General features: G+C 37.2%; 1 protein-coding gene and 1 pseudogene across 4 annotated transcripts; one reads left to right on the top strand and one right to left on the bottom strand.

Moving 5' to 3' along the window:
- Positions 1–3876: 3876 nt before the first annotated feature.
- On the bottom strand, positions 3877–10695 carry LOC144658058 (uncharacterized; annotated as a pseudogene). Its single transcript, XR_013571638.1, has 8 exons — positions 10602–10695; positions 10198–10335; positions 9656–9857; positions 6188–7500; positions 5481–5621; positions 5108–5244; positions 4390–4552; positions 3877–4043 (listed from the first exon to the last, which is right to left on the bottom strand). The product of XR_013571638.1 is annotated as an uncharacterized LOC144658058 (transcript).
- Positions 10696–16690: 5995 nt separating this feature from the next.
- LOC144657100 (uncharacterized) lies at positions 16691–25638 on the top strand. 3 transcript variants are annotated; one of them, XM_078517395.1, is made up of 10 exons: positions 16691–16854; positions 18564–18777; positions 19362–19400; positions 20987–21098; positions 21731–21882; positions 22029–22145; positions 22556–22640; positions 23372–23515; positions 23823–24068; positions 24441–25638. In XM_078517395.1, exons 2-10 carry the CDS (start codon positions 18565–18567, stop codon positions 24479–24481), a joined length of 1149 nt encoding a protein of 382 aa, XP_078373521.1. In that variant the 5' UTR covers positions 16691–16854; position 18564; the 3' UTR covers positions 24482–25638. The 3 variants fall into 3 exon arrangements, with proteins under 3 accessions (XP_078373521.1, XP_078373522.1, XP_078373520.1); XM_078517396.1 differs by having other exon boundaries at positions 18535–18777; positions 21734–21882; XM_078517394.1 differs by having other exon boundaries at positions 18535–18777.
- The last annotated feature ends 1878 nt before the right edge of the window (positions 25639–27516 follow it).

Genomic DNA, 27516 nt, shown 5'->3' with positions numbered 1-27516 from the left:
AAAAAGGCCAAAATTTAAAAACATCTTAAAGAACGTGCCTAAGGCTGAAATTTGGTTAAGAACGAATTTTATTTTTTCTTATTTGTTGTGAGGGACAAATATACGCACTAAATGAATAAATCTTTATTCAATCCTGACCTTTAATTCAAAATTGCCATCACTCATTGGTGATGTGAACATGTACATATCGGTTAGGAATGAATTTACTGCAATATACCACTTTGTTTTTAAAATTTAAAAAATTAGAACATTTTAGAAACATTTTAGGTTCAAATCTTCAAAGAAGTTAAGAACGTTCAGACTTGGTCGAAATTTAGACGTTTTTGTATAAAAAAAAAAGAGTGTATACCGGCCGTGAACATGTAGCGCAACTGTTGCCTAGCTATCGCGATTTCGAATGAAATTAATTTTCCTAAAGATCTGCAAACGGTTCAGTTTCTTCCGCTTGACAAACGCAGAAGGCTTGAAATTGAAGTTCATGTCTAGCAATTTTTTTTTAAGAAAAAAAGCCTTTGCTATATAAAAAGGTTAAATTTGATAAAATTTGTCCAGGCATAAAGTTTATTTATCGCCACTTTCGTGTTCACCTTGGGTCGAATGATCTATGGTCGAATAATATTTTGAAAAACCTGGATCTACACACTGCACTGAATTCGGCTGTAATTTCTCACCGATTTACTCACAAAAACAAAGAAAACATCATTATATGTATATTTCCTCCCCACATGCAATGCACATTTGATTACTGTTGACAACAAACACGAAGAAAACTGAGGAATTGACAAAAGTAGCACTGAGATCAGAATACATACGTTTTCCCCCGCACGCTTGTTTTCACCCCTCCCAGAACAAACGTCTCTGGATACTTGGCCAGTGTTAAAATGAGTTTGTATTAAAATTCGTATCAAAAACATATCAATAAAGGAGACATTTGGCAAACAGTGTACTCGTGAAAAGGTCGGTTGATTGGTTAACATCTCGTCTTTTATTATTTATTTATTTTTATTATTTATTTTGTACGCTGTGATTAATGTTTGGCAAACATTGAAAAAAATATCACGTAATTTCAGCAAGATAGGATTCTGTGTAGTTTTCTCATTATTGTTACTGTGCTAATTATTACTATTATTATTATTGTAATTTTCCTTACTTTTTATGGTTTATTGTAACCTTCTTCAAATCACACTGAAGATGGCGATGTTTCTGCCGAAACATCTCTGCAAAACTAAAACGTGTCGTGTTTTGTTTAAAATTCATTTTCACCCATCGGAAGAACAAATTAAACGTCTCTGGATACTTGGCCTTGAGCTAGTGAATTCGACCAACGCATATCAAAAAAGAGATATTTGGCAAACAGCGTACTCGCGGTTGATTGGTTTACATCGCGTCTTTTATTATTTATTTATTTTTATTATTCATTTTATACGCAGTGATTGGTGTTTGGCAAACATTGTAAAAAAAATATCAAGATATTTCGGCGAGATTGGATAGTGACCGAATTAGAGGTTGAGTTAAGTTTGAGTTAAGTTTGAGTTACCGCTTTTTGTATAATTTCATTTCTCATTATTGTTACTGTGCTAATTATTACTATGATTATTGTAATTTTCCTTACTATTTATACTTTAATGTAACCTTCTTCAAATCGCACTGAAGATGGCAGATGTTTCCGCCGAAACATGTCAGTAGAACTAAAAAGTGTCGTATTTTGTTAAAAATTCGTTTTCTGTATCTTTTTTTAATTAAAAAATATGTTGATTTACTACAAGGAGCCTGAAAGTCTAACTATATTTTATTAATTCACATTCTTTCGGGCAGATTGTCCAAACAGACCCAAACAGAAGCCAAGGATTGTTTCCACGAAACAACTTTCACATTCTTTCGTTTTTTAGGTGCTTACATGGCAACCTTTGAATTTTTGGCTTTGAAACTGTTACGCTAATCCTAATTTTACACAACGCTGAAATGCGAATATTGACGCTAAAATACATGGGTAATCGACATTCGCTTAACAGCTACTTATAATTAATTTTCCTGTCGACTCTGATTTTTAGGGTCAAGAATATAGGTTATTCTACTGTGTTTCCAACTTCGAGAAAACAACAATAATGTTTTTAATCGCTTGGCACTTCTAAACAAAGATAGAATCTGCTATCAGGAGATTTACTTAAGAATATCGGTGCAAATTCTGTAAATGTTTCGGACTGGCGGGTCATGCTAGGCAGCGGCAGGGTCCCAAATATATGGTTATTCCTTAAAATGAAATCAAATAGACGGTTTTTCAAATAGAGCGAAGGGAGCGTTGAAAATTTACCTAGAAGAGGGGTATGATGATTTTGAGAAGTGGGGTCACATTTATTTCGGTACGTTTTTTTTTTGGGGGGGGGGGGGGCGGGGTGGGGTGAGTGGGCTTTGAAAAATTTTCACAAAAGTAAGAAAAGATATCGGGGGCATCAAAAAATTGTTTGTTACTTGATAAATCTTGCTCTGTACTACACCTTAATTTACCCTTATATCACTTACTGTAATTCAGCCTGGTCTTCTACATATATAACTAATTTAAATATAATTTTTTATTTATAAAAACGTGCTGTGCGAGCTATTACCAACTCAGACTATCGAGAACATTCTGCCCCCTTATTTGCTAAACTGGGCATCTTAGATATCTTCCAAGTCAATGCATTGCAAATAGCTAAATTTATGTTTTACTATCATAACCAATTATTGCCCCCGATGTTTCTCAATTTGGTTTCTACTAGTAGTCAAATACACAGTTATGATACAAGAATAGCCAAGTGTTATCGACCACATCACTGTCGTACAAATCTAAAGCAGTTTACAATACTTTTCCAGTGTCCTAAAATTTGGAATTCTCTACCAGAATCGATCACTGGTTCGAGTAGCTTCTCTTCTTTTAAGAAAAAAATGATTAAATTTCTAATAAAATGAGTCTGAAATTGGCCCAGCTGCACATTCACAGCGAAATTACTAACTTATTGCTAACCCGAGGTGGCCTCCCCCATAAGCCTTGTGGTTTCTTGGAGGTCTCCTCGCCCTATCTTTTTAAGTTATTTTAATTTGCATGTTTAATTCTGAAGTGGCAAATAAATGATGATGATGAAAATCTGTAGAAAACAAATTTTTATACTATCTTATGTAGTTTTTTGTAACCTGAAATTAAAGAAAATTAAAAAGCCTTACCAATAAATAACAAACTCGCAGTGATAGTTCGTCTATCTCACAGAACTTATTTTTTATTTTGTGTTACCCTTGAAACCGGTTTCACAAAACGATCAATGTTACACAATTGGTGATGAAGCTAGACTTAATGACTAAAGCTGTACAAGGTTGTGTTTCAAGAAAAATAAAAGTCCACGAGCTTATATTCCGGAGAGCTTATATTCCCATATTCCCTTTTATTTTTCAACACATGCGCGCGCTGCCCATATATGGTCAACATGCTAACGTTATCTGTCATCCGTACATAGATATCCTGCGATATACGTAGGTTGCGAAAATTTGTCCGAAATCTTGTAAAGCGCTGCATAATTACAGTTTTTCTATCTGCAAACTTTGTTTTGTTGACAATTTGTTGAATAATAAAACAATTATCCTGGTCAATCTTGCGGAATATCATCTGATTTTAGCCCACTCGGCCTACGGCCTCGTCGGCTAAGTATCAGGTGATATTCCGCGCGATTTCGCAGGATAATTGTTAAATATTCCGGAGAGCTTATGTTCCCATATTCCCTTATATTCCGGAGAGCTTATATTCCCATTGAGTTATATTCCGGAAGGGTTTTTGCATCTGAGATTTGTTGAGGACTTTTTTGGGGGGAGGGGGGCGGGGGGGGGGGGGTGGGGAGGCTTATTTTCGGTATTTTACGGTGTCATTTACAAGCTGGTATCCTGAATATCACAAGAGTCAGCTATCGTGCAAGTGCGTTCCCTCCGGCTTGTCAAATTCATTTGGAATCCTGTCAGTTTACTTTTGTACAACTCCAAAGCTCTACCACTGACAGCGAAAGAAAGGAAAATAAACAGGCCTGTAGAGAAAAAAGAAACCAAAAGCATGAATGGAAAATAGCATCAAAAAACAGTCAGCGTCAAACCATTGATAAACTATGTCATCCCCTGACTACAATTACACTATTTTAAAGAAGCATGAATTGCACTTTGCAGTTTAAGAGAGTTCCATTACCTTCACAGGGAAGTTCAGATCTATTTACCGGAAGAATGTGGTAACAGGGATAAACCAGACACTTAATTAAGTCAACAATTAAAATTTTCGTATTCTATTAGGGAAAAAAACCAGTTAAGTATCTGTACTTTAATAAACTTAATTTAGGCTCTCAAGTAAAATATTTGAGTTATTTCTAAACGGAAACGTACCTTGAAGACTGTTTAAAACCACATACGGATACCACAAGAATGACAAAGCTTTTAAGTTTGCAGCAATTCCAAGAATCCATGTGGCACCCATCACTGAAGCCATTTTAACACAAATCACAGCTACGCTGGTACCATGTTGCTAGTTGGTTAGTTGTTGGGTTCTCTGAAATGAAAAGAAAACTCATAAGCCATTTTAACAAAAATATAAGCTACGGTGGTGCTGTGTTGTTGATTGGTAACTTGTTAGGAGGGTCGTAAGGTGGGGGTGGGGGGGGTATAAATCCCATTTTCCAGCCTAAGTTTTTCCCAAATCCAAGTCCCATCAAATTTTTTGTTTGTTATTCCTAATCCTTGTGACCCAAATCCCTTTCCCAGTAAAAAAAGAGGAAATCCCAGTTCCTATTTAACCCTTTCAGGCCCCTCCGCTAGGTCCTCTCAATAGTCAATTATATTAAGGAGAAATCACTTAAACTACAACAACAACAGACGCTTTATTACCAAAAGAATAAATACGATTTTCGATTCAAACATATATTAAAACCAAAATAGGTAAATTTACTTAGAATCTTAGACCTTTGTAATTAACTCAGTGCACGTGTAGTAGTCAGTTTTTCGGGTATTTAATCAATCAGAAGTTAGTAATTCAGTTCATCATGCAGTCAGTAAGTTTAAATTCCTTAGATAAACGAACCTATAATCATTACATTATTGCCGTTACCTTTCGAGTTTTGACGATACAGATCACTGTGTGTCCAAGTGCAAACATATCGAAGATCATTAGCAGTGCAACGGGCAAAACAAACGAATAAAGAATTGCTTGAGGCTGAGATATGAAACATTCCTCTTCTCCTTGCCCTGTTCATATCAGCAAAACACGAAGGATAAAATGTTTAAGTTTGGTACTTTTTGGCTCATGCCATGTAAATTTAACCTATAATAACACTTGTGATAAATAAAAAATATTCTGACTTGAAATAAAGAAGTTGTACGTTATTTTAGGTTTTACTTTCTATTGTATAAGGATTATAAGGATTATAAGGATTCGAAAATTATGTCATATTGTTACTTTTCGTTGCATAAATTACACGTACCATATCCAATAGATCCTTTTTTGACATGATCAACTATAACACACACGAAGACGACAACTGCTGGAGATCCCCAAGCATAGAGGCAATATTTCATGAGACGCCTGTTGTAGTTTTCTTGTTGATTTACTGCGCGTAGGCCATCTGAAAATGATTAACAGATTAGGACTTGCGTTAGTGTCGCGATTGCTTTAGGCCACTCTAAGTGCCACTTTAAAAACGATAAACAAATTGTTTGGGCGTGGCCGAAGGGGGGAACTTTAAAGCTCGATTTTGCAGCGAAAAACCCTGTAGACTGTTTAGACACTTTAATGAAGATAACATGTGGTTACATCACCCCATTCACTCAATAGACATATATACGACCTCTCTGAAAAGCCCCCCTTCTCTCCCGCCCTTCGTTCCAAGCATAGTCCGGTCTAGCCGGTAAATACTTAAATCCGGCACCTTGAAGGCTTTCATTTTAAACACGTGCAGTGTACGAGAAGATACGTGGAACTTCACGTATTTCTTTCTGGCAAAACACAATGCGAGACCGTTTCGGAGAGTATCTGGCAGTTCGTAGGCAAAAACGCTTCCAAGCCAATGTAGATTTACAAACACACACAAAACAACTAAGGCTTTTATGGCTAATTGGTAAAAATTCTAGAATTTTTAAAATTCCCATCTTGGTCACGTGAAAAACTATAATAATACCTAAGCTATATCACCTGAAATAGTGAAAATGCGATGTACGTCATAAGCCATAACGTTCATCCACGTAAATGAGGTGAGAACAAAGAAATGAAGAAGAACAGCGACTGCCAGGCATGTGTCTTGATCGTGATGTTTTACCGCGGAAAAGAAGACGCTTTGGTACAGCAACAGAGACAATGCCAAGTTTATTATGATCTTCCCAGGTAAGTTTCGCAGTTCAGCAAACAGGAAATATGTAATCAGCAGAAGAACTAAGGAAACCATTGACACTATACATCCGATTGAAGAAATAAGTTGGAGAGATGCTGGAGTTTTTGAGATCACATATTTCCCTTCTTCTTTTTCTAATCTTGTTACATTTCTTGAAAAATTCACGCACAATAGTAGTCTGTTGTCACGAATCGTGTAACTTATATTGTTGTATACCTTGTTGTGAGGTTTCAAGTAGACAGAGCCGTTAGACAACTGTACATAGTCTGTTTTATTAAACGCTATAGCAGTGCAATTTGGACTCCATTCCTGGCTTTCGTTGTATTTGCTCGGTATCTGACCATTATGTGATCCAGATGACATGATCTTTTTACAGCTACCAGCATAGGGGTCATACACTTCATCATTGGAACAAGACCAAGTTTGCTCAGAGCTTTTAACAACACCCTCTTGTTTGTCATCCACTGTGATGCTATACTTAGATGTGGAACTAAAATCAAAGAGGATAGTGAGAGAAGGGTTTAGTCCTCCTATCCCAGTAGTGCAATCACTAATGAGATCTCTTGGCTTAAACCCATTGCACAAAGCACACTGTGGATTTCGAAATCGTGTCGCCTTGTAAAAACTACATACTGGGAAAGCGTATCTCAGGCATTCTGTTTGACAGTAACTTTCATTTTTCTCTTCGCTGATTTTCAAACAGTCTTGAAACCGAGGGATGCATCGTTTTAAAAAGTTGAGCTGGAGGTCTTGAGGCTTTTTATCTACCGAACACTTCTTGTGTAGAAGGCCAAAATTATTTCTCAGATCATACGTTGTTACATTGAACCAAGTCTTGCAGTTAAACTTTATCTTCCAGTACCTTGTATTTTCCGCACCATTGCACCTCGCGCAGAATATATTTTTGTAGGTTACGTGTTTGTCTACATCAAACACAGGTAATTTCCTCAAAAGGTCATTTTGATCTTCATCCTGGCATTTCTGCCGTACGCTTATTTCTTTCCATTTCTTCGGGCACTTGTTCAAAAATACGTAACCATGATACGATGCACCTAATTCATAGCATATTCTATTTGAATTTCGAAGGCTTGTTTGAGAATTAACATGTTTTCTGCATCTGCAAATCAAAAGGAATGACATAATTATAAGATAGAGCGTGTTTATATTCATTTTCTCACTCAGTAAGCCTAGAACAACTAGCTATGGCCTCAATTCATTTATTTACCTTCTCAGATAAGCAATGGAATGCGCTGCCAGACTCTAACCGAACAAGTGATTTTACAGAGTTTAAGAGGAACATTCAGGGTATTACCGTACTTTTGTTTAGACACTTTTTGCTTATATACTGATACATTTTTTCGCTATCTGATATATTAAAGAAATAAAAAACGCACTTGAGTGCATTGTTGAATATATTAACACGCGGGAATTTCATCAGGATGCGTGTGCTCTCAGAACACTTTGCTTTTAGCCCCTGTCGAAGCTGACCCGGGTAAATTTGAAAACGCATCTTTGTTTACCCCGATAGGCCAACCGTCCACACTGAAACGGCGTTTTCGGTCACCGAAAACGGTACTTTTCAAAAAGCTCTCCAAAGTGGGTAAATTTGAAAACGCCGGCTAGGTGGTGTAGTGTGGACGGCGAAAACGGGCGAATCCGGGACTATTCTCTGCAAAAACAGCGTAACTCTGCGTGCGATGAAGCGTATCGTTTTCAAATTTACCCTCCGGGTTAATGTGGACAGGGCCTCAGTCCTGACAGAACATCCAACAAACAAGCGCCTTCTTTTTCAGGAAAACTGATGATGAAACTGGGCGAATAAAAGGGTCTTCAAAGTCTGCAAACTCCAATTTGGTTATACTGAACTTAAGTTTATTCTGCAAAATCGGCTGTAATTCACTTTCTTGGTCCGGCAGGATTTTTTTCTTTCTTTTCGCGTAAAGACAAAAAGCGAGTCAAATAGTATTTTGCCGCATCGCAAGCAAGACAGAAGGAATGATGTCTGCGATCGACTGATCCTTTTCGGCCCTTAAAATAACTGCACCAAAAAAATTAATGCGACAAAACCAAGCAAAAGCTTCAGAGAGCCTGAAACTCACGTACAAGACGTGACATGCGCATCGGCGAAGTCACGCTAGGCCTGTCATCACGAGACGATAAACGTTTACGACTAAAAGCAATATATATAACGTTCAATGATGATAGTGTCATCATTGTGGGAAGCATTAGAAACACAATACAAAGTACGCATGCGCATTTTAATCCTTAATTAAACAAGTCATCAGCCCATGAAGGAGGTCCTGATGAAAATTAGTTGGATATATATTCATAACCTTCCAATTCAAATCCAAAACTTTGAGGTAAAAGAAAAGAAATAATTCAAAACAAGGCACCTGTTAGTAAGAAAAAAATCGGGGAAAGCCGGGACTTGAAAAGAAATACTAAACAAATTAAATTCATCAAAAAATTTTATTCAGGACATACAACCACCCAAGTACTACACATAAATTGTTAAGAAAATTGTCCAAATTCAAAATTTTCATCATATCAGTTCGGGAGACGCGCGAGACCGGATAAACGACCACGTGCGCGAATTGTTTCGTGAACCAAGGACCGCACGCACTTGCAAAAACCTGACAACTAACTGGCGGAAAAATATAATTGTTATTATAGTTTCTTCTAAATGTGTAACGTATTTTTGAAACGTATTTCAATCTATTTTATTGTATTCTCGAAGATATTAGCAACTAATATTAATCATATAAGCTATTAGCTACTCTAAAATTTGAGAGAAAATATAGTTTATGTTATTTTATTCATGCAAATTGGCGAAATCGAGTTTATCAAGTTGTTTGGAGGGACAACGCAGGACAATTAAACGGACTCCAGTTCCTTTCAAGAAAGAAACTTGCAACTACATTTCCTTAAAACTGAATTTAAAAGTAGAAACCGATACAACATAGAATGATAGAATCTTTTAACTATATTTCGGCTGGCCAAACCAGCCTTCTTCAGGTACAATGGGAGTTTACATTGGAAGGTGTGTTTTTATGTGGTGATTGTCGTATTTTGCGAAATACCGGAAATACGTAAATACATTTCCTACTATTTTTTTGCTGATGATGATGATGATGATGATGATGATGATGATGATGACGATGCTGCTGCTGCTGCAATTGCAGCTGTTTGATGCGACCTAGCTGCAATGGCTCCAATTATTTTAAAGTGGCTCACATGCATTAATAGCAAAGTAATGCACAAAAAACACTTACACTACATCGAAGTCAAAACAGCAGTCACCGAATTCATCGCATAGTTTGTCACAAAAACATCTGGGTGAACGTTCATCTGCTAACGAAACTGAAGCGTTCCTTTGTTCCACTCCACACCGATTTTTACAACTGTACTTCTGGGAGTTACTTGGGCTCATAAAGCGCTGTGTTAAAGTATGGATTTCGTCTTTCCATCGGGGTCCTAGATAGATAAGAAAATTTTATCTTACTTATAATACTTTTGATACAGGCGAGCAGCTCTGAAAGCAAACAAGGAAAATGTTAACTAATATGAACAAAACATAAGGCTCAAAGATGACCATGACATACTCTTTTTAGTACTTTTGCACTGAACGTTAAGTATAATGCCTACAATTTCTCTTTCCCTGCTAACATTTCTTCGAAAGTAAGTATTTTCACTTATATTCCGGTTTCACTGTTGAACATGCCTACACTTGAATTTCCCTTGGGAATGGCAATTGCCTAGTTCCCGGCTTCCAAGTAAGAGACTTGCAAAACGATCGAGGTATTGATTACTTTACCATTATTTGGGATCCCATGTGGGCTGCAGTTTCGGTGCAAAGTGCTAAGGAAAAAAGAGTCAGGAGCAGGTCCAGTAGGGGTGGGAACACTTCCGAATGCATCAGGACTGGCAGTGGTCATCAGGGAGTCACTTCTACCTGAAAAAAGGTGGATTAGTTTAGTTAAAAGAGGGTCCTGAAAAAAGGCGGGGGGGGGGGGGGTGAGGGGGGGAAAATCCCATTTCCCACCCAAAATTTTGCCTAATTCCCATTTTCCAGCCTATTGTGTCCCGAATTGTTTGTGATTCCCAGTCCCAGTGACCCAAATCTTATTTTCCCAGTGAACATTTGCCCAAATCCCAGTTCCCATTTGCGTTAAGAGTAGTGTAAATTAATGTGTGAGATTATGTTGTTTAATGACTAACCTGCGCTTTCCCCTTCGATTCCTTTCCAAGATCCTGTGTTGAAAAATACAACAAGCAGTGGTATAATTGTAATATGGTGAAGAAATAACACCATTTTCTGCATACTCCTGAAAATGCACCATACAGAACACAGATAAGCTCTCTTACATTACTGTTTCGATGCCAAGAGTGATAGATGTTGCCCCGTCAGTTTGTCGGTAACCAGCTGTAATCATGAAATGCAAAATTGACAGTCGGAAAAACTTATGTATTCACTTTTAAAGAGAAGGCGGTATTACTAAAAGCACATTGGCAAATATTGTTACCTAGAAGGAAACTGGGTTAAAACAGGATAGTCCTCTAAGTTTAAAGGGAAAAAATGTGTTTAACAAACAAACAACGAAGTTAGCGAGAAGCTATGACTGAGGTCATCAAGGAACAATCATTATTATTAATAGCGTTTTGTCTTATAACTATAGCGTTATGGGCAAATTTTTTTAAAGGCGACGTATTTGAAGCTGATTCTGTTCATTTGCTTCGTTTTAAAATTTCACGTGTAAGTATAAGCGTTAGCTGAAGCTTAAGAAAAATGATGGCCATTTATACCTTAACACTCCCCTGAAACGTAACTTTCAGTAATCCTTTAATGCTGAAGCATAAGCTATAAATGATTAAACAGCTAGTAATAAGTACATCATTTTGCATTTTGTTCTCAATTCTTGGACAGGTAATAATTCTTGGCATTCCAATTGTGATTTTGTATTACCTCTCCAGTCTGCTGCTTACTCACCGCCCGTCCAGAACAAAGGAAAATGAATTCTACTTGACGTTTCTTGTCACTTATTTGACTGAGAGCGAGATGCTAGATATAAAATTTTTCGAGAACGATTCGTGGCATCCTGCGATGTCTGCACGGCAATCTGCAGAATGGCTTGTCTACTTCAAAAATAAAAGAGTACTACTTATTTTACTTCAATGGGATGTGCAAGAATCGACATTTCTTCTTGGCTTTGTTTCAAATGCAGCCAGTAACGAATTAAATGTTTACAATAAAGAGCTTAACAGTAACAGTTTTTTGACCAACGTTTACGCGTCGGCGCTTTTTGATGTCCTCATTAGACGTTTTACATTCAGGCTGGCTAGACAGGTGTATGCCAAGTAGTTATTATGGCAAATATTATACGATGAATTATTGAAATGTCTCTCTTTAAAAGACAAATTCACAGACGCACAAGACTGTGTTGCATGTAGCTTTAAAAGCAGGTTTCGTTCACCTTTTGTTTAAAATTAACGATCGATACGATAGCTAAATTTGCATTATCATATCTGCATTTTGTCTGTAATTTCTTCTCTGGGGCAATTTGGCAGAGTTACGTTTTCTGTGGGTCTTTTCTTAAAATTAAAGTTATTTACGTCTAAGAAAATTTAAGGTGCGTTGAATTTAAATTGCAATATTCCCAGTTAGTCTAAACCCTGATGAATACAGTACTATTAAGTCATTTACCAACAACAGTTCTTTGCAGAACTACTCTCACCCGGACGATCACACAATGCGCACTACTCCTGCGTTCAAACCATTTACTATGTCACTAAAGTGTCTACTAAAGTACTATTAAGTTGCAAGTTTACCAAGTTACAATTGCTAGATCTGTATATAGAACAGAACGACACGAACCAGCTATTATTACGTTTAGCAGCTAATAAAATTATTTTAGCAAAATTCGTTTATGATGATTATACGATTTTCCTTCACATTTTAAAAAGAAATAATCTCAGTACCAACCAAACAATCCCGCTGACAAAATGCGACGTGAAATACTGGTCCTGACGTCTGGGCTGACTTCCGATAAAGTTTGGTATACAACATTTGCTGCCTGCAGTTAATGTCTGAGTATAGAATACAGATTGATATCTGGTGACGTCATCATGCATAAAAAAATTATTCTAGACATGAGTGCTGCACTAATTGCTGGCAACATTTGTGTGTCGGTTCGCTTTGACGATAAATTAAAGCGTTGTGACTTTTGATAAAGCCTGGTTCAACGTGTTCTCTAACATTACTAGCAAAAACCGGTATTTTTATTTTAAGAGCTACAGATATGCTAATAAGTAAAAATGCATAATAACCATTAAGCTTTCCGAAGTCAAAATTCGTTGCATTGGTAGAAAAAACTGATTTCTTTCTTACACAGCATTTTTGCTACTATAAATTGGTGAACCAAGTTCTGCAATGTTCCCAATATTCTTTTTCCAGTAACTTGATTATAGATAGATTCGAGATAGATACAGTAGAAAAAGTAGTGCATTGTCATGTTAAAATTTGGGTAATTTATTTCTTTCCATCTGCACTATTATAAATATATATATGATAAGTGCAAATGCGGCCTTACACTACTGAAGACCTGAAAAAAAATTGCCAGTGCAATGCTCTACCACTGAGCTATCAAAGCCACATGAGAGCGGTCGTATATGGGTAATCCCTTTATGGTGGACATGATACTCGGCCCAAGTATATGTGAAATAAATGAATGTGTGTCCAGCAGTAGCAGTGAAATATATATATGATAAGTGCAAATGCGGCCTTACACTACTGAAGACCTGAAAAAAAATTTTCAGGCTCTGAGCGGGAGTCGAACCCACGACCTTTGCGTTGCCAGTGCAATGCTCTACCAGTATAGAGCATTGCGTATAGAGTATAGACCTGAAAAAAAATTGCCAGTGCAATGCTCTACCACTGAGCTATCAAAGCCACATGAGAGCGGTCGTATATGGGTAATCCCTTTATGGTGGACATGATACTCGGCCCAAGTATATGTGAAATAAATGAATGTGTGTCCAGCAGTAGCAGTGAAATATATATATGATAAGTGCAAATGCGGCCTTACACTACTGAAGACCTGAAAAAAAAATTTTCAGGCTCTGAGCGGGAGTCGAACCCACGACCTTTGCGTTGCCAGTGCAATGCTCTACCACTGAGCTATCAAAGCCACATGAGAGCGGTCGTATATGGGTAATCCCTTTATGGTGGACATGATACTCGGCCCAAGTATATGTGAAATAAATGAATGTGTGTCCAGCAGTAGCAGTGAAATATATATATGATAAGTGCAAATGCGGCCTTACACTACTGAAGACCTGAAAAAAAATTTTCAGGCTCTGAGCGGGAGTCGAACCCACGACCTTTGCGTTGCCAGTGCAATGCTCTACCAGTGGTAGAGCATTGCACTGGCAACGCAAAGGTCGTGGGTTCGACTCCCGCTCAGAGCCTGAAAATTTTTTTCAGGTCTTCAGTAGTGTAAGGCCGCATTTGCACTTATCATATATATATTTCACTGCTACTGCTGGACACACATTCACTATTATAAATGTTTTGATGTTTTCATGCAAGCATCAAGATCTTATTTTTGTGAAAACCTCTAATTTAGCAAAAATAGCACTCATGTCTTTTAATTTAAATGTGAAATCATTGAAATATTAACTATTCGAAAAGTAAAGTTTTCATAAACATGATTCCTTCGTTAAGATACTAGTCCATTCAGCTGGGACGGCGAGTTATTTATTTCCAATATGATATCGTTTTCAGTAATCGCAACTTACACTTAAAATATAAGATGTGGCGCAATCTTATTCTCAAGCTGTTATTTTTCTGAATATTTCTGTTTAAACTTGAACAATATGTATGTTTTAGGACATTGCATTTTCTGAATGTGGGCCTTTCTTGGAGGAATATTATCAGTAAGAGCTCTACAATAAATAGTCCTTTATACTTGGTTGACGCAAAAACGATGCTATTATCCACTCCTGCTCTGTATACATAGCTGGTTGTTCTAGTTTGTTCAGCGCCGTATTCCCATCACTTGCCGAAGTGAGCCGAAGCCAGTTCATTGTCTAAGAGAGACTTTTTTTTTTTACTTCAGTCTCGTAAATAATGATACAGTGTTTATTCCTAAGAGTAACAGCTGTCTGAAAGTAATTTCCTCTGACACATTTTCACCCAATGAGAATCTCGTTGGTAATAGTAGGTTTTAAAGATAGCCAATTATGGTGAACTTTCTGATTAGCATAATTGTGAATATAAGCTAAAAAATAAAATCCAGTGGGAACAAAAACTTATCTCCTCAGGCCTTTTTTCGACCACCCATGATAGTTGTCGCCGACTTAGGATTTTCCACAAATCAAGAGGACCCATGTATTAAGTGCTCTAAAGTTACTGCATTATATACTTACAAGTCAGCCTGGCTTTATTCCCAGTACACGTCTTTCTCTTTGACAACTGTAAAAGTTATTTCCAATTTTACTCCCTGGAATACATGTACTAGACACCTATAGCTAGCTCTTCAAAGAGGTTACGTCGCGTGATACACACTGAAACAAGCACGAGCACCCAATCTTAAGCTATCGCGAAATATTCCCGACTTTTGGTAAATCCTTTGACCCACTTGTATATACTCGGTCTACTGCTCTATAACAAACCTGCTTTGAAAAGTATTCCTTTGTTAACTTACGATGATTGTTAATGTTTATTTGTTTAGTTGCGATCATGTGTCCGGTGTTTACCAGTGTGCTGGTGCTTTGAATAACAATATTGTAATTTGGCATTGCATAATGCTGAAAGCACTACCGATAGTTATTATCACCAAGCCGTTTAAATATATATGCCGATTTAAATACTATTAAGTGCTAATAATAAATTATTAGCACTTAATAGTCTTGGGACTAACAAACCTGTGGCCCTCGGATTCCCGATCGAATTGGAATTTAGAAGTGTCGGTTTTTTGTGGAGGGAGGAAAACTGAAGGACCCGGAGAAAAACCCCCGATGCAAGGACGAGAAGCAACAACAAACTCGACCCACATATGACGCCAGGTCGGGAATCGAACTCGGGCCACATTGGTGGGAGACGAGCGCTCTCACCCCTGCGCCAGATAAACTTTTGACAACACGTATAATAAAATTATTGAAGCAGACAAAACTGAACATTCACATATTTTCCAATTTGCACATATCTGCCTGTGACTACATGCTTCATATTGCCTACCTCTTTTGCCCTAGGTTTGGAGAAGGACCCCGGAATTGAAAAGGTCCTGCGGGTTATGAGCTCCCTCTCTTTTGAAGCAAAAAAATGGATTAAAGACACTATATTAACCCAGCCTTGAAACAATTTCAATCCTATGAGCACAGTTTCCTGACGTTACCACACATTTCACGTGAGTGTTTCGGTACGCTTTAGTATTTACGAAAATGAGAATCCATTCTGACCCTTAAACAACCTGTAATTTCAAGAATCTTTCAATATGTATGGCGAAGATACCGCGGTACCTATTTGATTTTTTTGTAAATTTCCCAACTTTCCCGTACATGAATATGAATGAATTGCATTACTTTTTATTTTTTAGGCTGTAACTAATTTCTGGCTCTGAACGCTAAATATAAGTATATCATATTCGAATTGAATTTATATCGGTTAAATCTATGCAAGTGGCAGTTTAAAATGCATTTAGAAAGTGAAAATGCGTTTGATTGCTCGATATTGGTTGTGATAATATTACTTAACGTCGGCTCGCCTTTGGATTTTTTCTTTCCGGCTGTTTAAACTGCTATTTACAAAAACTGATCTAACCAATTGTGAGAAAGTTTATAAATGCGTGGTAAACGCAAGTGTGAATTTTTGTTTTGAATTTCATTTCAATTAAAGATACATAATTGTCATTGCTAAAAGCAATTCAATTCACTTTTAATATGGCCACTCACGCTTATTGTGCTCAACCAATTTTTTGTCGTTTACCTTGTCGCTTTTTAATCGGTTGTTGGAGCGAAAAAGAAAGAAAAAGATGAATCTACAAGCCGCCGATAAGCCGAACGCAAGTGCGTATCTTGTCGATATGTACTTTAGCCAAAGCTAATAGCGCTTATGTAGGAGTTCATTTTTGCAGAGGATGAACGTTGCTAAGATACAATCTCGTGACATTGACTTGAAATGGCTTACAAACTTGAGAGCCAATCACAAGCACGGTATTTTTGTCTCTGTGACGGTGTGCCTATAGGGCAAATGCAAACAATGAAACGTTTGCGTTATTTACCTTACGTCAGAAATTCCTTATGACGGGAAGTCAAGCAAGTGACAATATTTTCAGGAGGACTTCGCAATAAGCGGGACAAAGAATTGTCGCAAGTAAATGCCGAATTCGGTGGCCAAGAAATTGTAACGCCAACTTTGGACCTCCCTGATAAACACTTCTCACGAAGGCTCTCATAACTAAAAGGTTGACAAAAGGTACTTAACATAAAAACTCGTCCGAGGTACTCACGAATAGTGACCAGTCTGACAACATGTGATTTGTAACAATACTTTGATTTTGCGCGTCGAATATTATTATCTTTGCTTCACAGTTATTAGTGAAAGTTTTGTTTAAGCTTAAACTTTCTTCATTAATTTTGAGTACGTTGGAAGCATTTACGATTCTTTTTCAGAAAATGTAAATTTACGTGATGAGGGCAGAAAATTCAAATTATCGTTTGCAAATTAATAACTGTCAGCCCGAACACGTGATCTTGATAACACTAAGTTGTACGTATCTATAATATAGAACTGTCTGCCCTTAAATAAGAAATTGACTGCTATTGACCACACAGTGTCAAACGACAGTGTCACCAATAATCACAAAATATCTTTTTGTAAAAAAAAAAATCGATATTTTTTTTTAATTACAAAGTGATGTACATTGAAAAATTTTGCTAAAATTTAAAAGTGCGTAGAGCGAAAAATGTTCCGCAAATTGCACCGGGGAAAGACTACAAAATTACAGAGAATGCCTATGTGTCTTAAAAAGTTTTTATTCACAGAAAAACTGAAATTATCGTGATAACAAAAACAAACAATTATTATGATAAACAAGGTTTTTACGTTTTATTTTTACATATATAACGTTTCCATGGTATGTTTCCATTCAAAAGACAAAATTAAACTGAAATGATTATCACATTTGTTCCGTGCCATTTAGAAAAACTGTTAATCATTGAAATGTTAAATTATTTGCGGAATATCCCAGCACAATAGAAACACCAACTTGAAAAACGTTTCTGATGGAATTAGACAAATAACTGTCAAAAGTGGCGTGGAGGAGGCGAGGTGAGAGGTCTAGGAGAACGGGAGAAGGGAGGGTAAGAAACGAGGTTTCCAAAAAAGCAAAACAAGAGAGGTGAAAGAAAAAATTTCAAAACACTGCATAATATTTTGCAATAGAAAATGCACCCAGGTGCGGAATAAATGATCAGTTTTCTTCCCATAGTACTAGAAAACTAAATTGCCTTGTATATTTTCCTGCATCTCCGGTGACTACTGACCCCCGGCATAAAAACAGCGCCACAATTTCCTACATACATACATAATTTTTTGTCGAGGCAGGTCCGGTAAGGCAACCATAAGGCTGGTGTGGACCTGCCATTAAATAATAGACTAACTAAACTTATTACTATAAATGCAAAAGAAATCTAATTCCTGTTGCGCCGTATTTCTCACTACATTTAAAAATTTTAACTATGTGGTTAAACTACATTTTTAGGCCAATGTCGTTGCATTGCTCTATAAAAAATGTAAACACCAACAACCGGTGTTAAGGATTGTTTATAGAAACGTCTTTGGATGGCTACGCGTCATCTCTCCCATCCAGAGCAACGCCATCCCAGAAAAACTTCACCCTTAAAATTATAATGGTCTAAAAATCTTCAGTCCAGCCATTAATGTTGGCCTTTTTCCATATCTGGTAGTCATTTACCTTTTTACTTATAGTATTTTAACAGGTTGTATGACAAATAGTGACGTTCCTTAGTGTACCGTACTAACGTGTGAGGTCCAATATTGAGACCCACGTCAAGACTATTCTTGCTGGCGTGCTGCTTTCAAACTTTCAAACTTGGTTTTTTATGTCATTTTTGGTTTTGTATCTTCTTGCAGTAATGTCCATGTGTTGTACCTCATTTCAGCATGGGTTCCTTCCTTGCCAAACTTGCAGGCCACAATGACGAAAAGGAAGCCGCAGAATCACTCAAAAACCCACACAACATTGTAGCCTACACACTGTTCTTCGGGTTCATAGCATGTGTCTTGTTGCTGTGGATTGTTATTGCCATTTTGACCACCGTTAGAATTTACAAAAAGCGTAAAAGAAGATCGAAAGATTGTGAAACAGAAACCAAGGTAAGAGCGTCCTGCATATAAATTATTTTAATGTGCATTTAGGGCCGATGTGATTTAAATTACACCTCGACTTAAGATTGTGTTACACGGTACAACTTGGAACAACGATTTTATTTTTGGCGCAACACTGAATGTTGGCAACACGTTGCGAGTTTTTGACTTGGGTTTAAAAATTCGCATCGTGTTGCTGAGTCAAAAATTGTGCGAAAAATCGTCCTCAGTTCGATTTTTCGCACAACATTGTGCGCAAAAAATCGTTATTGCAAGTTGTCCCGTGTAACACCGCCTTTATCCGAATTGGATATAACACACGGGCCCCTTTAAGTACAACTAGGATGAGCCGCAGTCGAATTAGGCTAACTGTAGACGTGGGCCGTAACAACTGTGACTATTCGTATAAATAGGGTTTTCCCCACGGCTTTTAAATTCTGTAGACTGTAGGAAGAAATTCAAGATGCAAATTGCTCCATTTTTGCTCTGCGATATTCTTCCTTACCTTGAGGAAAAAACATTTACAAAGTCAGAGTAAGAAAAATAACAACTCAAACAGCTAATGTACTGATTGATCGTGTTTATTTCTGCAGAGCACATTGGACCTTCAACTGGGGAAGAAGATTCTTCGGGTACCATAAATTGATGGATGCTCATGATTACAATTAAAAAAGTGGCAAAGACTAGGAGCAAACTTAATCGAAACTTTTAATTACAAGTTGCCTAATTTTAGCTTTTTGATGCTCTTTCTAAACTAAATTACTAAGTTTATTATACATTGTAGTCACTATCTGTCTTCTCATTGGCTAAGAGCCTACAGTTAATTCTGAGAATCAGCGCAACCTACAGATTAGTGAATAATCTGCTAGCAGATTATTCACTAATCTGTAGGTTGGGCGCGCAATGCATGATTTCCGAGAGGAATGTGGGACACATCTGACAGCGAAGGAAATTCATAGTTCGTCGATTCGCTTCTTCAACCGAGGAAAACATTAACCTAAATTGAAAAATTGCTGGACAATATAATTCTCGGAAAACACAAAATGACCGACAAAGATTGCGGAGGAACTATTCCACGAATACTTTGAGAGAAAAGCATTCAAAAGCAAGACGGCAAGTAGGAATTAGTAGAACGGTTGTAGTCGTTTTGTCCTTATTTTTTCCAGAAAAACAATGTATAATAAAACAATTATTAAATTCGGTTTTTGTGATATCCGTAATAATCAAGGTCTCTGTAAGTGTTATCAGCCTCAGCCTTCGGCTTCGGCTGATAACACTTATCTCGACCTTGATTATTCCGGATATCACAAAAACCTCATCCAATAACTGTTTAAAATACGTTTACAAATTTATAATTGTAAATAACATTTCAGACATATTAACGCAACTTCATCAGCTCTGCTGGCTTTTATCAGGGCCGTAACTAGCAATAGGCAAGACGAGGCACTCGTCTCGTCTTCATTTTAACCCCAAATTAAAAACAAAATATGTTCTGTTGGGAAAAAATCCCAAGTTGAACTAGATTGATTTTTCTCAAGAAATACCTTATGAAAAATGTCGAAGAAAGAGTTCCAGAGCTTCTTGATTTTAAATTTTCTCGAGGGTATGCTCCCAGAAGGGTGTACATACAGTCACATATTATGTGAATGTTTATATCTATAGAGAAATTGTATTTTATGTGAATGTAATAATCTGTGATTACTACATTTCACTGATATACAGAACGGAACACTCGCCGATGATCATCGGCGAGGTAGTCCTGTCTGTATAATAAGGATATTGTTATTATACAGACAGGACTACCTCGCCGCTGAACATCGACGAGTTTTGAATTTCCTTATTATACAGACAGGACTACCTCGCCGCTGAACATCGGCGAGTAGATAGCTCTATATTAAGTTAAATATTCTACATATTGAAAACTTGGCGTATTTGTTGTCGTTCTGTATAGTGAAACAGTCACATTGATTCTCTGATCACCGCTCCCAGAACCCCCTTGCAAGATCTTGCTTCATGTATGGCAAACGTCTGGTTTAGGCCCTTCGTTTATGATCGTGTCTCCTTCTGCCTTTGCGTTGGCAATCGTTCAGATTCCCCGCGGTTCAGTATATCTTGCTTCCAAACTCTCGACGAACTTGAGAGAAAATTGCGGGTCTGTAAACAGACTATGAGCGTGTATTTTTATATCACCGTTTTATCATCTATTTTATTTCCGCAGACCACATTGGATCTTCAAGTTAGAAAGAAAATTCTAAATAATCTGCGACGCCGTCAGAGTGAGCAGCGAGCGGAGATTGAGACTGTCGAAATAATCACTACACCAGGATCAGGTCTGGGGTATTAGAGGTTTCTATAACACATTAAAGGTTTTTTTTTTTTAATCTTTAGTTTAATTAATTGTGAACATTTCTAAGGTTTTAAGTTATAAATCTGTTAAGCACTGAGTTGGAATCATGCATTGAATGCATGCAAATTTATGGACAAATCTTTAATGGCTTTTTCTGTAAAATACGACCATTGGAAAAGTTAAACAACAATTAAAATTGTTATTTTTTTCGTTTTTATGTTTGTTTGTTTGTTTGTTTTTTTGTTTTTGTTTTTTTTTTTGTTTTATCTGGACATTAACCCCGAAGCTAGCCTAGGTTTCTTGAAAGCTATGATATGATTAGTTAAACATGCGCATCACTCGCATAAAAACCTCGCCAAGCTGAATATTTTCATGAAAAAGCTGCAAACCTATGGCTATGGACTAAACTTAAGAAAAGACATTGTGAGACATTACTTCGTGGCTGCTGTCGGCTGAAGCCAGTATTAAAAAAATTGTAAGTGTAAATCTCCCGTAGGACGACTAACCAAAAATTTAAACGCCAAGAGATGATGAACCAGAAATTAATTAAACACCACGCTACCTGTGGACCTCATTTGTAGTTATCTCTTATTTCCTTCTCAATCTGTGTTACAGCAGGAGAAAACTCCACCAAGCTTGGGATCCAGTTAGTAGAAGGACAGAAAACCGACGGCAACAGTGAAGGTGTTCCGGGAATATTTGTGGCAAATGTCAGACGCAAAAGTATTGCAGAAGGAAAGCTATTCCCTGGCGATAAGATATTGGCGGTAGAATAAAAATATTTCAATTCATACATTATCTAGAAACTTTTATTCCGCACTTTAATAAATAATGAAAAAAAATTATTCGTTCAAAGTTCCCCTCCGTCGTGGCCTGCTATGATGAAAAGATACATGTCAATGATTTACTTTAGATCAACGATTTCTACCTGGGTAAAGCTTCTCTGAAATACGCAATGGAAGTGATGCATGCCCTAAAGCAAGCAGAAGGACATCTGAAATTTTCCGTCAAGAGAGCTCAACAAAGAGAGGTAATTTACAGATAAAGTAGCGGTTGCCTTTATTAACAGTGAGTCCAATAAGAGTACGTATGTCAACAGCTATCGCGAGCCGAGTGAGAAAGAAGATGGCAGACTTAAAGTTCACCTCCTAAAGTTTAAAATATTTTTTATTACCGTCTTCAAGTTCTTGAAAGATCAATAAGGAACCCTTAAATTTGTCAATACCCCGTTAAAAGGTGCCCGTGGTTGTTTTATGTTAGCCGGTGCGGTGCTTTATGTTAGGAAGTAAGATTGGTTGGTATACCATTTAGAAAATTCGTATAATACGATTGAGCCAGAAAACGGATGTGTACTCTCAACTGGAAAAGATTGAAGTAACGGTAATATATCAGAATATAAAAATACTCCCTTATGTATACTACTGAAATATTGCCTTTCAGCAAAGAGTAAACGAGGCATTCTCAATGTATTGTGATGATGAAGACACGGGGAAGAAAGTGGTATTCACAAAAGAGCACATGGAAGGTATGCCGAAATGACATATATAAAGCAACCCTCTTCAATTCTCCTCTAAACTAGAAAAAAAAATCTTACTTTTTCTACATCTACATCTACATTTTATTAAGTCGGTAAAAGTCCATTCGAATATCACACCAACGTCTCAACATAATGATTTGACTTATTGCCAAAGCCCTAACAGTCAGTTAAAATAGGTAAAATACAATATATACATATATAATAAATGAAAAATTCTAAAATAGGAAAGCTAAATTGATAACTATGGGTAAACAACTAAATAAATAAAAATAAATGAGCAAACACGCCGCACGTACTTTTTTAATCGCTACCTAGGTAATCGCGCAGTCCAGACTGGAAACACGCAAGAGAGTCAGACTCAACAATCGCCGCAGGAAGTGCGTTCCACTCTCTTATGTTCCTCGGAAAATAAATAAATTCACTCTAGTTTGAATTATAACGGTTTGCCGTTCCATGCACTAGACAGTGATTGAAGTACAAAAATGTCATCGAGATTAGAATTAAACGCCTGAATCGCATCTTAGTGATGAAATTAAATTAATAGAACGCAATCAATTCGTGATTTCAGTTCTCCCAAAGAAAGTCCAAAGAAAAATGCAGATTATGTATAAAAGAAAGGAGGGTATTGACCTCGGCTTGAGTCTGTGACGGCTTTCTCAGCTCAGAGCTTGACGGTTACTTACTTTTTTTTCGTTGTTGTTATCTTTTCTTTCGTACAGTATTCGAAGAAGCGTTTTCCATGTTTGACGTGAATGCCACTGGTAAGATACAATTCAAGTTTTTGTTCCCGCTACTCAGAAATTTGGGCTACAACATTCACAAAGCAGAGGCTTGGGACTACCTGAATGAACTGGAGTTAGCAGGTACAGAAAAGACATCACTAGAATTATAATACGGGCTATGGCATACGCGCATGCATGCTTCTGTGGTAGTAATAGCGGTACAATTTTCTTTGTTGTATTTTAAAAATTTGTTTTGAAGACTTGTTTTTAGTTTGAAATAGAGAGAAGAAAATATTGAATTCACGTCAATTCTTCTTCAGGTATTTAATTATAAGTGAAGTGATCTATGCGTACGGCAATCGACCAAATGCAAGCCTTAGGCAAACCTGCAGGATCAACCAGCCTTTTTGAACATCACCTACTCAAAATAAATTTTATACTTTTTTAGACAAACCAACAATAACCTTCAGTGAGGTTATCAAGTTCCTGGAGGAGATTGTAGCAGACCAACAGGAGAAAACCGAGGTAACCTGTGTCTACAACGTGTTCGATCCGGAACAGAAAGGTCACGTGCCCGTCAGTGAAATACAGGAGGCGCTGCACATATGGTATGGGAAGAAAATAACTGAGGAGGAAGTACAGGAAATAGTGGATTTTGCAGACCACGATAATAATGGTTTTGTCAAAGACGAAGGTACTTGTGCTACACTTTAGTCTTTTTAAAACTTTAACAATGTTTCTTTCAGGAAAACATCTTCAATCGCAACCTCAAAGAGGCCACGTGTTAGAAAGAGTCTCCCCATGTATACGGCTCTCTGCATAATAAGTTATTTTTAACCTTCTGCACGACAGCCATACCAGTTGCACGATACATGTCAGTTTAAATTTTGGCTTAAGCAGCCATTAGGTATTGGGTCTGCCATAGATTATAGTAGCAAACAACAAAAGTTGGAATCATCTTTTTGATACCCTACTGCCTTACCCACGCAACAATCCATGACATTGTTCGCAACATATAAATTCGAGTGAATATATTTTAAACGGAGGTTCTATGTTACCTTTTCAGATTTTGAAAGACTACTTCTCCCGTCGTTGACACTTTATTAGACCAGTGGACTTAGTGGACCAGAGGTTCTGGTGTTGAGAAATGAGTTGGTCGCTCGAGTATCTCGCTGACACTGATACAGAAGTGGGACTGGGCACAACAACTAGCGCAGCGCTCTGTTCTAGTACAAAGCTGCTATGAAAGAACGACATCTAATATAACTAAAAAAACATCAAATATAGCTACCTCGGCTCAAAGAGGTGTTTTTGTAATATTCGCTATTTTGGTAGCTTTTTGTAATAAAATGCAAACACATTATCAAGAGTAGCACTGAAAAAAGTCTGAACAGACTGGCCACGAGTCAACAATCCTTCAAACTTGAGCGGATTCGTAGTCTCCTTTGCAGCCGTTTTTTGGGGAGACTAGTGGATTCGCAGATTTCAGTGCAGTACGGTGGAACGCTAATTAGCTGAGAATTTTGGCCCGGATTCCGGACTTTTCATGTCAGGAAGCTCTGACCGTGGATTCTAAACGAAATTCGGATCGGTCTTCGTCGGTTTGTTGGCGGAATTGTCGCAAAAACAGGCAATAAAACGAAACATTTTTAAACAGATTGGCAGAAAAAACAGCTTCCGTCAGTTGCATTGAAAATATACAACATTTAGTTTTCAAGTAATATAGATTTTGATTTGAAAGAAAATAGTAGCGGATTGAGGAATTTGCCCAAAAAAATAACGGATCTGCACATTAACTAGCTGGTCGCCCAGAGAGGGACGTCTGAAATTCAGGTTACAGATTCACCCCCTCATTTCAGATCTTGTGATGCTCTTCAGAGAATTTTCCTTTGTCTATCTGGAAATCATTCATTCAGTTTCACGTAAAGTTGTTTGAATTTGAAAAAAAACAATTCTCAAGGGTAACATCACGAGGTCTGAAATAGGACAACAAACAAACGAAGCTGAAGAGGTCTATTGACAAAATTACGCATGCTCTGTAGCTATCTATATTAATTTATCGCCGAAACCGGCCAAAATTGTACCGTGATTTTATTTGAACAAGCGCGACTTATTAATCAAAACGTTGTAGCCTAGGTTAAATCTTTTATTTGCCTTGTTTAATCTGAAAATAACCATAACCTATATTGTTTTTAATAGCCAAAGCAGCTTTTATATTCGCCTTTAAACGGCCAATAAAATTGAAATAAAAAAATACAAACGAACATATGTGCCCATGGTTAATTTACTTCCAACAATCATGTACTTTAAAAGTCCTTTCTTTAAAGTCGAGTATTTGTAAGTATTTAAATATTTGTTTAAGATTCGCATTTTCCTTTTCTTCTCTTTCTACCTTTTGATATTAAACTTACAAGTAGGGAGGACTCCTATATATAGATGGAGAACAAATTTATGTGAAGGGGATTTTTCGTGAAGTTGATTTAGGTGGAACAACAATCTTAGAAGGACAGCCTTCCGTTGTTAGTCTCATTCTAGAGAAAAAAACACACTCATTACATGAAACGGACGGTATTTGTTTTGTGATAATTTGATGTCTCTTTGAAGTTTACCGTTCGGTCAATCGGATTCAATAACCCACGCTCAAACACTGCTAACAAACTGCAGTAATTGTTTCTTGTAATAACAGCGTTGTTCACTGCAAAACACTCTGAGCCAATCAAATCTCGCACCAATGCCACCTGCTCGGTAAATATAGATGAAATATGGGTAAAAACGCAGCAAAAACACACACTAAAAGAGCATTTGATTGACATTTTTAACTAATATGTTTGAATTTAGTCTAAATCAATTGACTCTTCAATGCAAAGACGAAGAAAACCGATCTTCAATTTTAAAGTCTTTTCCTGAAATGCGTTTATTAGAAATTCGTAGAAATAATAAACAGGAGTTGAATTTTGGCAGCAACTCATTCAAAGGTGTTCAGTACTAATTATCTACTTGTCGAGCAGATGAAACAAATTTAAATGAACTTAATGAGGCTCATCTGCAACAGAATTATCAGTGTTCGCTGGCCATCAAAGCTTTCAGTCGTAGCTATAACCACTTTCAGTTACATGTCGACAAATTAAAGCGTGGAGTTAACGGAGGCGCTGGGTTCGCGACGGTGAAAGTACCGATACTAAAGAGTTGGCGTCTTTGGATAGCTGGAGTAAGAACTCGCTTTAATTGCCCGAAGCATACGAAAACTGGGCGACTGAATTTCAATTTGTGGCTGGAAGTGAAGTTTTCAAGAAAAGGTAAACTTTCTTGTTATGCTTTTATGATGTTATGTTCTTGTCTGTGTGCACGCTTCAAACGTAGCCCTAAATTACAGACGCTTTCGATGGTCTGCAAAAATAACTTTTATGAAAAAAAATCGTTGGTGACTGAGAACAACATCGAAGCTTTTTTGGATTTGTTATTTCACGGAGTCAAACGGAGTCTTTTTAAATGATTATTACCACATCGTCATGGTCATCGACTTTCAGCGAGCACTGCGGGCAATGTTGTTATGGAGTGGAAAACAAATAATTATTTTAGATTGGTTCTTAGTGAATGGCCTAATATTCAGATTGTTTTTGTTTACATTTTCCATTTGTTTTCTCGTTAGTTATGGTTGATTTTTAAGAAATCAATTTTTCTTTATATTAATCCGAAATTGTGTAGAATATTTTTAACAATGTAATATAGTGGCCGCCTGGAAACCGCATAACCGCAAATGCTTCATTTCTTTGCAGGAAACCATTCAAATGAGTTTCTTGTCAATTAGAAAGGTTCGTCTGGATTCTAAAGAGTGTTTACAAGTGAAACTACCACAGCCTAAAGATCCCGAAGACTCGGAAGGCATTTCTAGCTCAATAAATGAGAAAATCATAGGAGAGTATGGAAAAGAAAACGCCGAGAAACAAAAGAAATCTCAAGCAGTAATCGATGAAAAGATTTGGCGACCGCCGCGGAAGGGACAAAACAGCAGACTCAAGTCATTGACAGAGATGTTGCCATTGGCAACCAACTCGCCGGCTGAGTCGAGCGCATTTCCCAAACTCATAGCGATGGATAAAGATGTCGTAAAGGTCAACGAAATTGAAAACAGCATTTTGACG

The sequence above is a fragment of the Oculina patagonica genome, chromosome 6, assembly GCF_052425735.1.
Source record: "Oculina patagonica isolate OP01 chromosome 6, crgOcupat, whole genome shotgun sequence".
In the NCBI taxonomy this organism is placed as follows: domain Eukaryota; kingdom Metazoa; phylum Cnidaria; class Anthozoa; order Scleractinia; family Oculinidae; genus Oculina; species Oculina patagonica.
The sequence above is the reverse complement of the archived record's forward strand: the minus strand, read 5'-3'. Positions and strand labels throughout refer to the sequence as shown.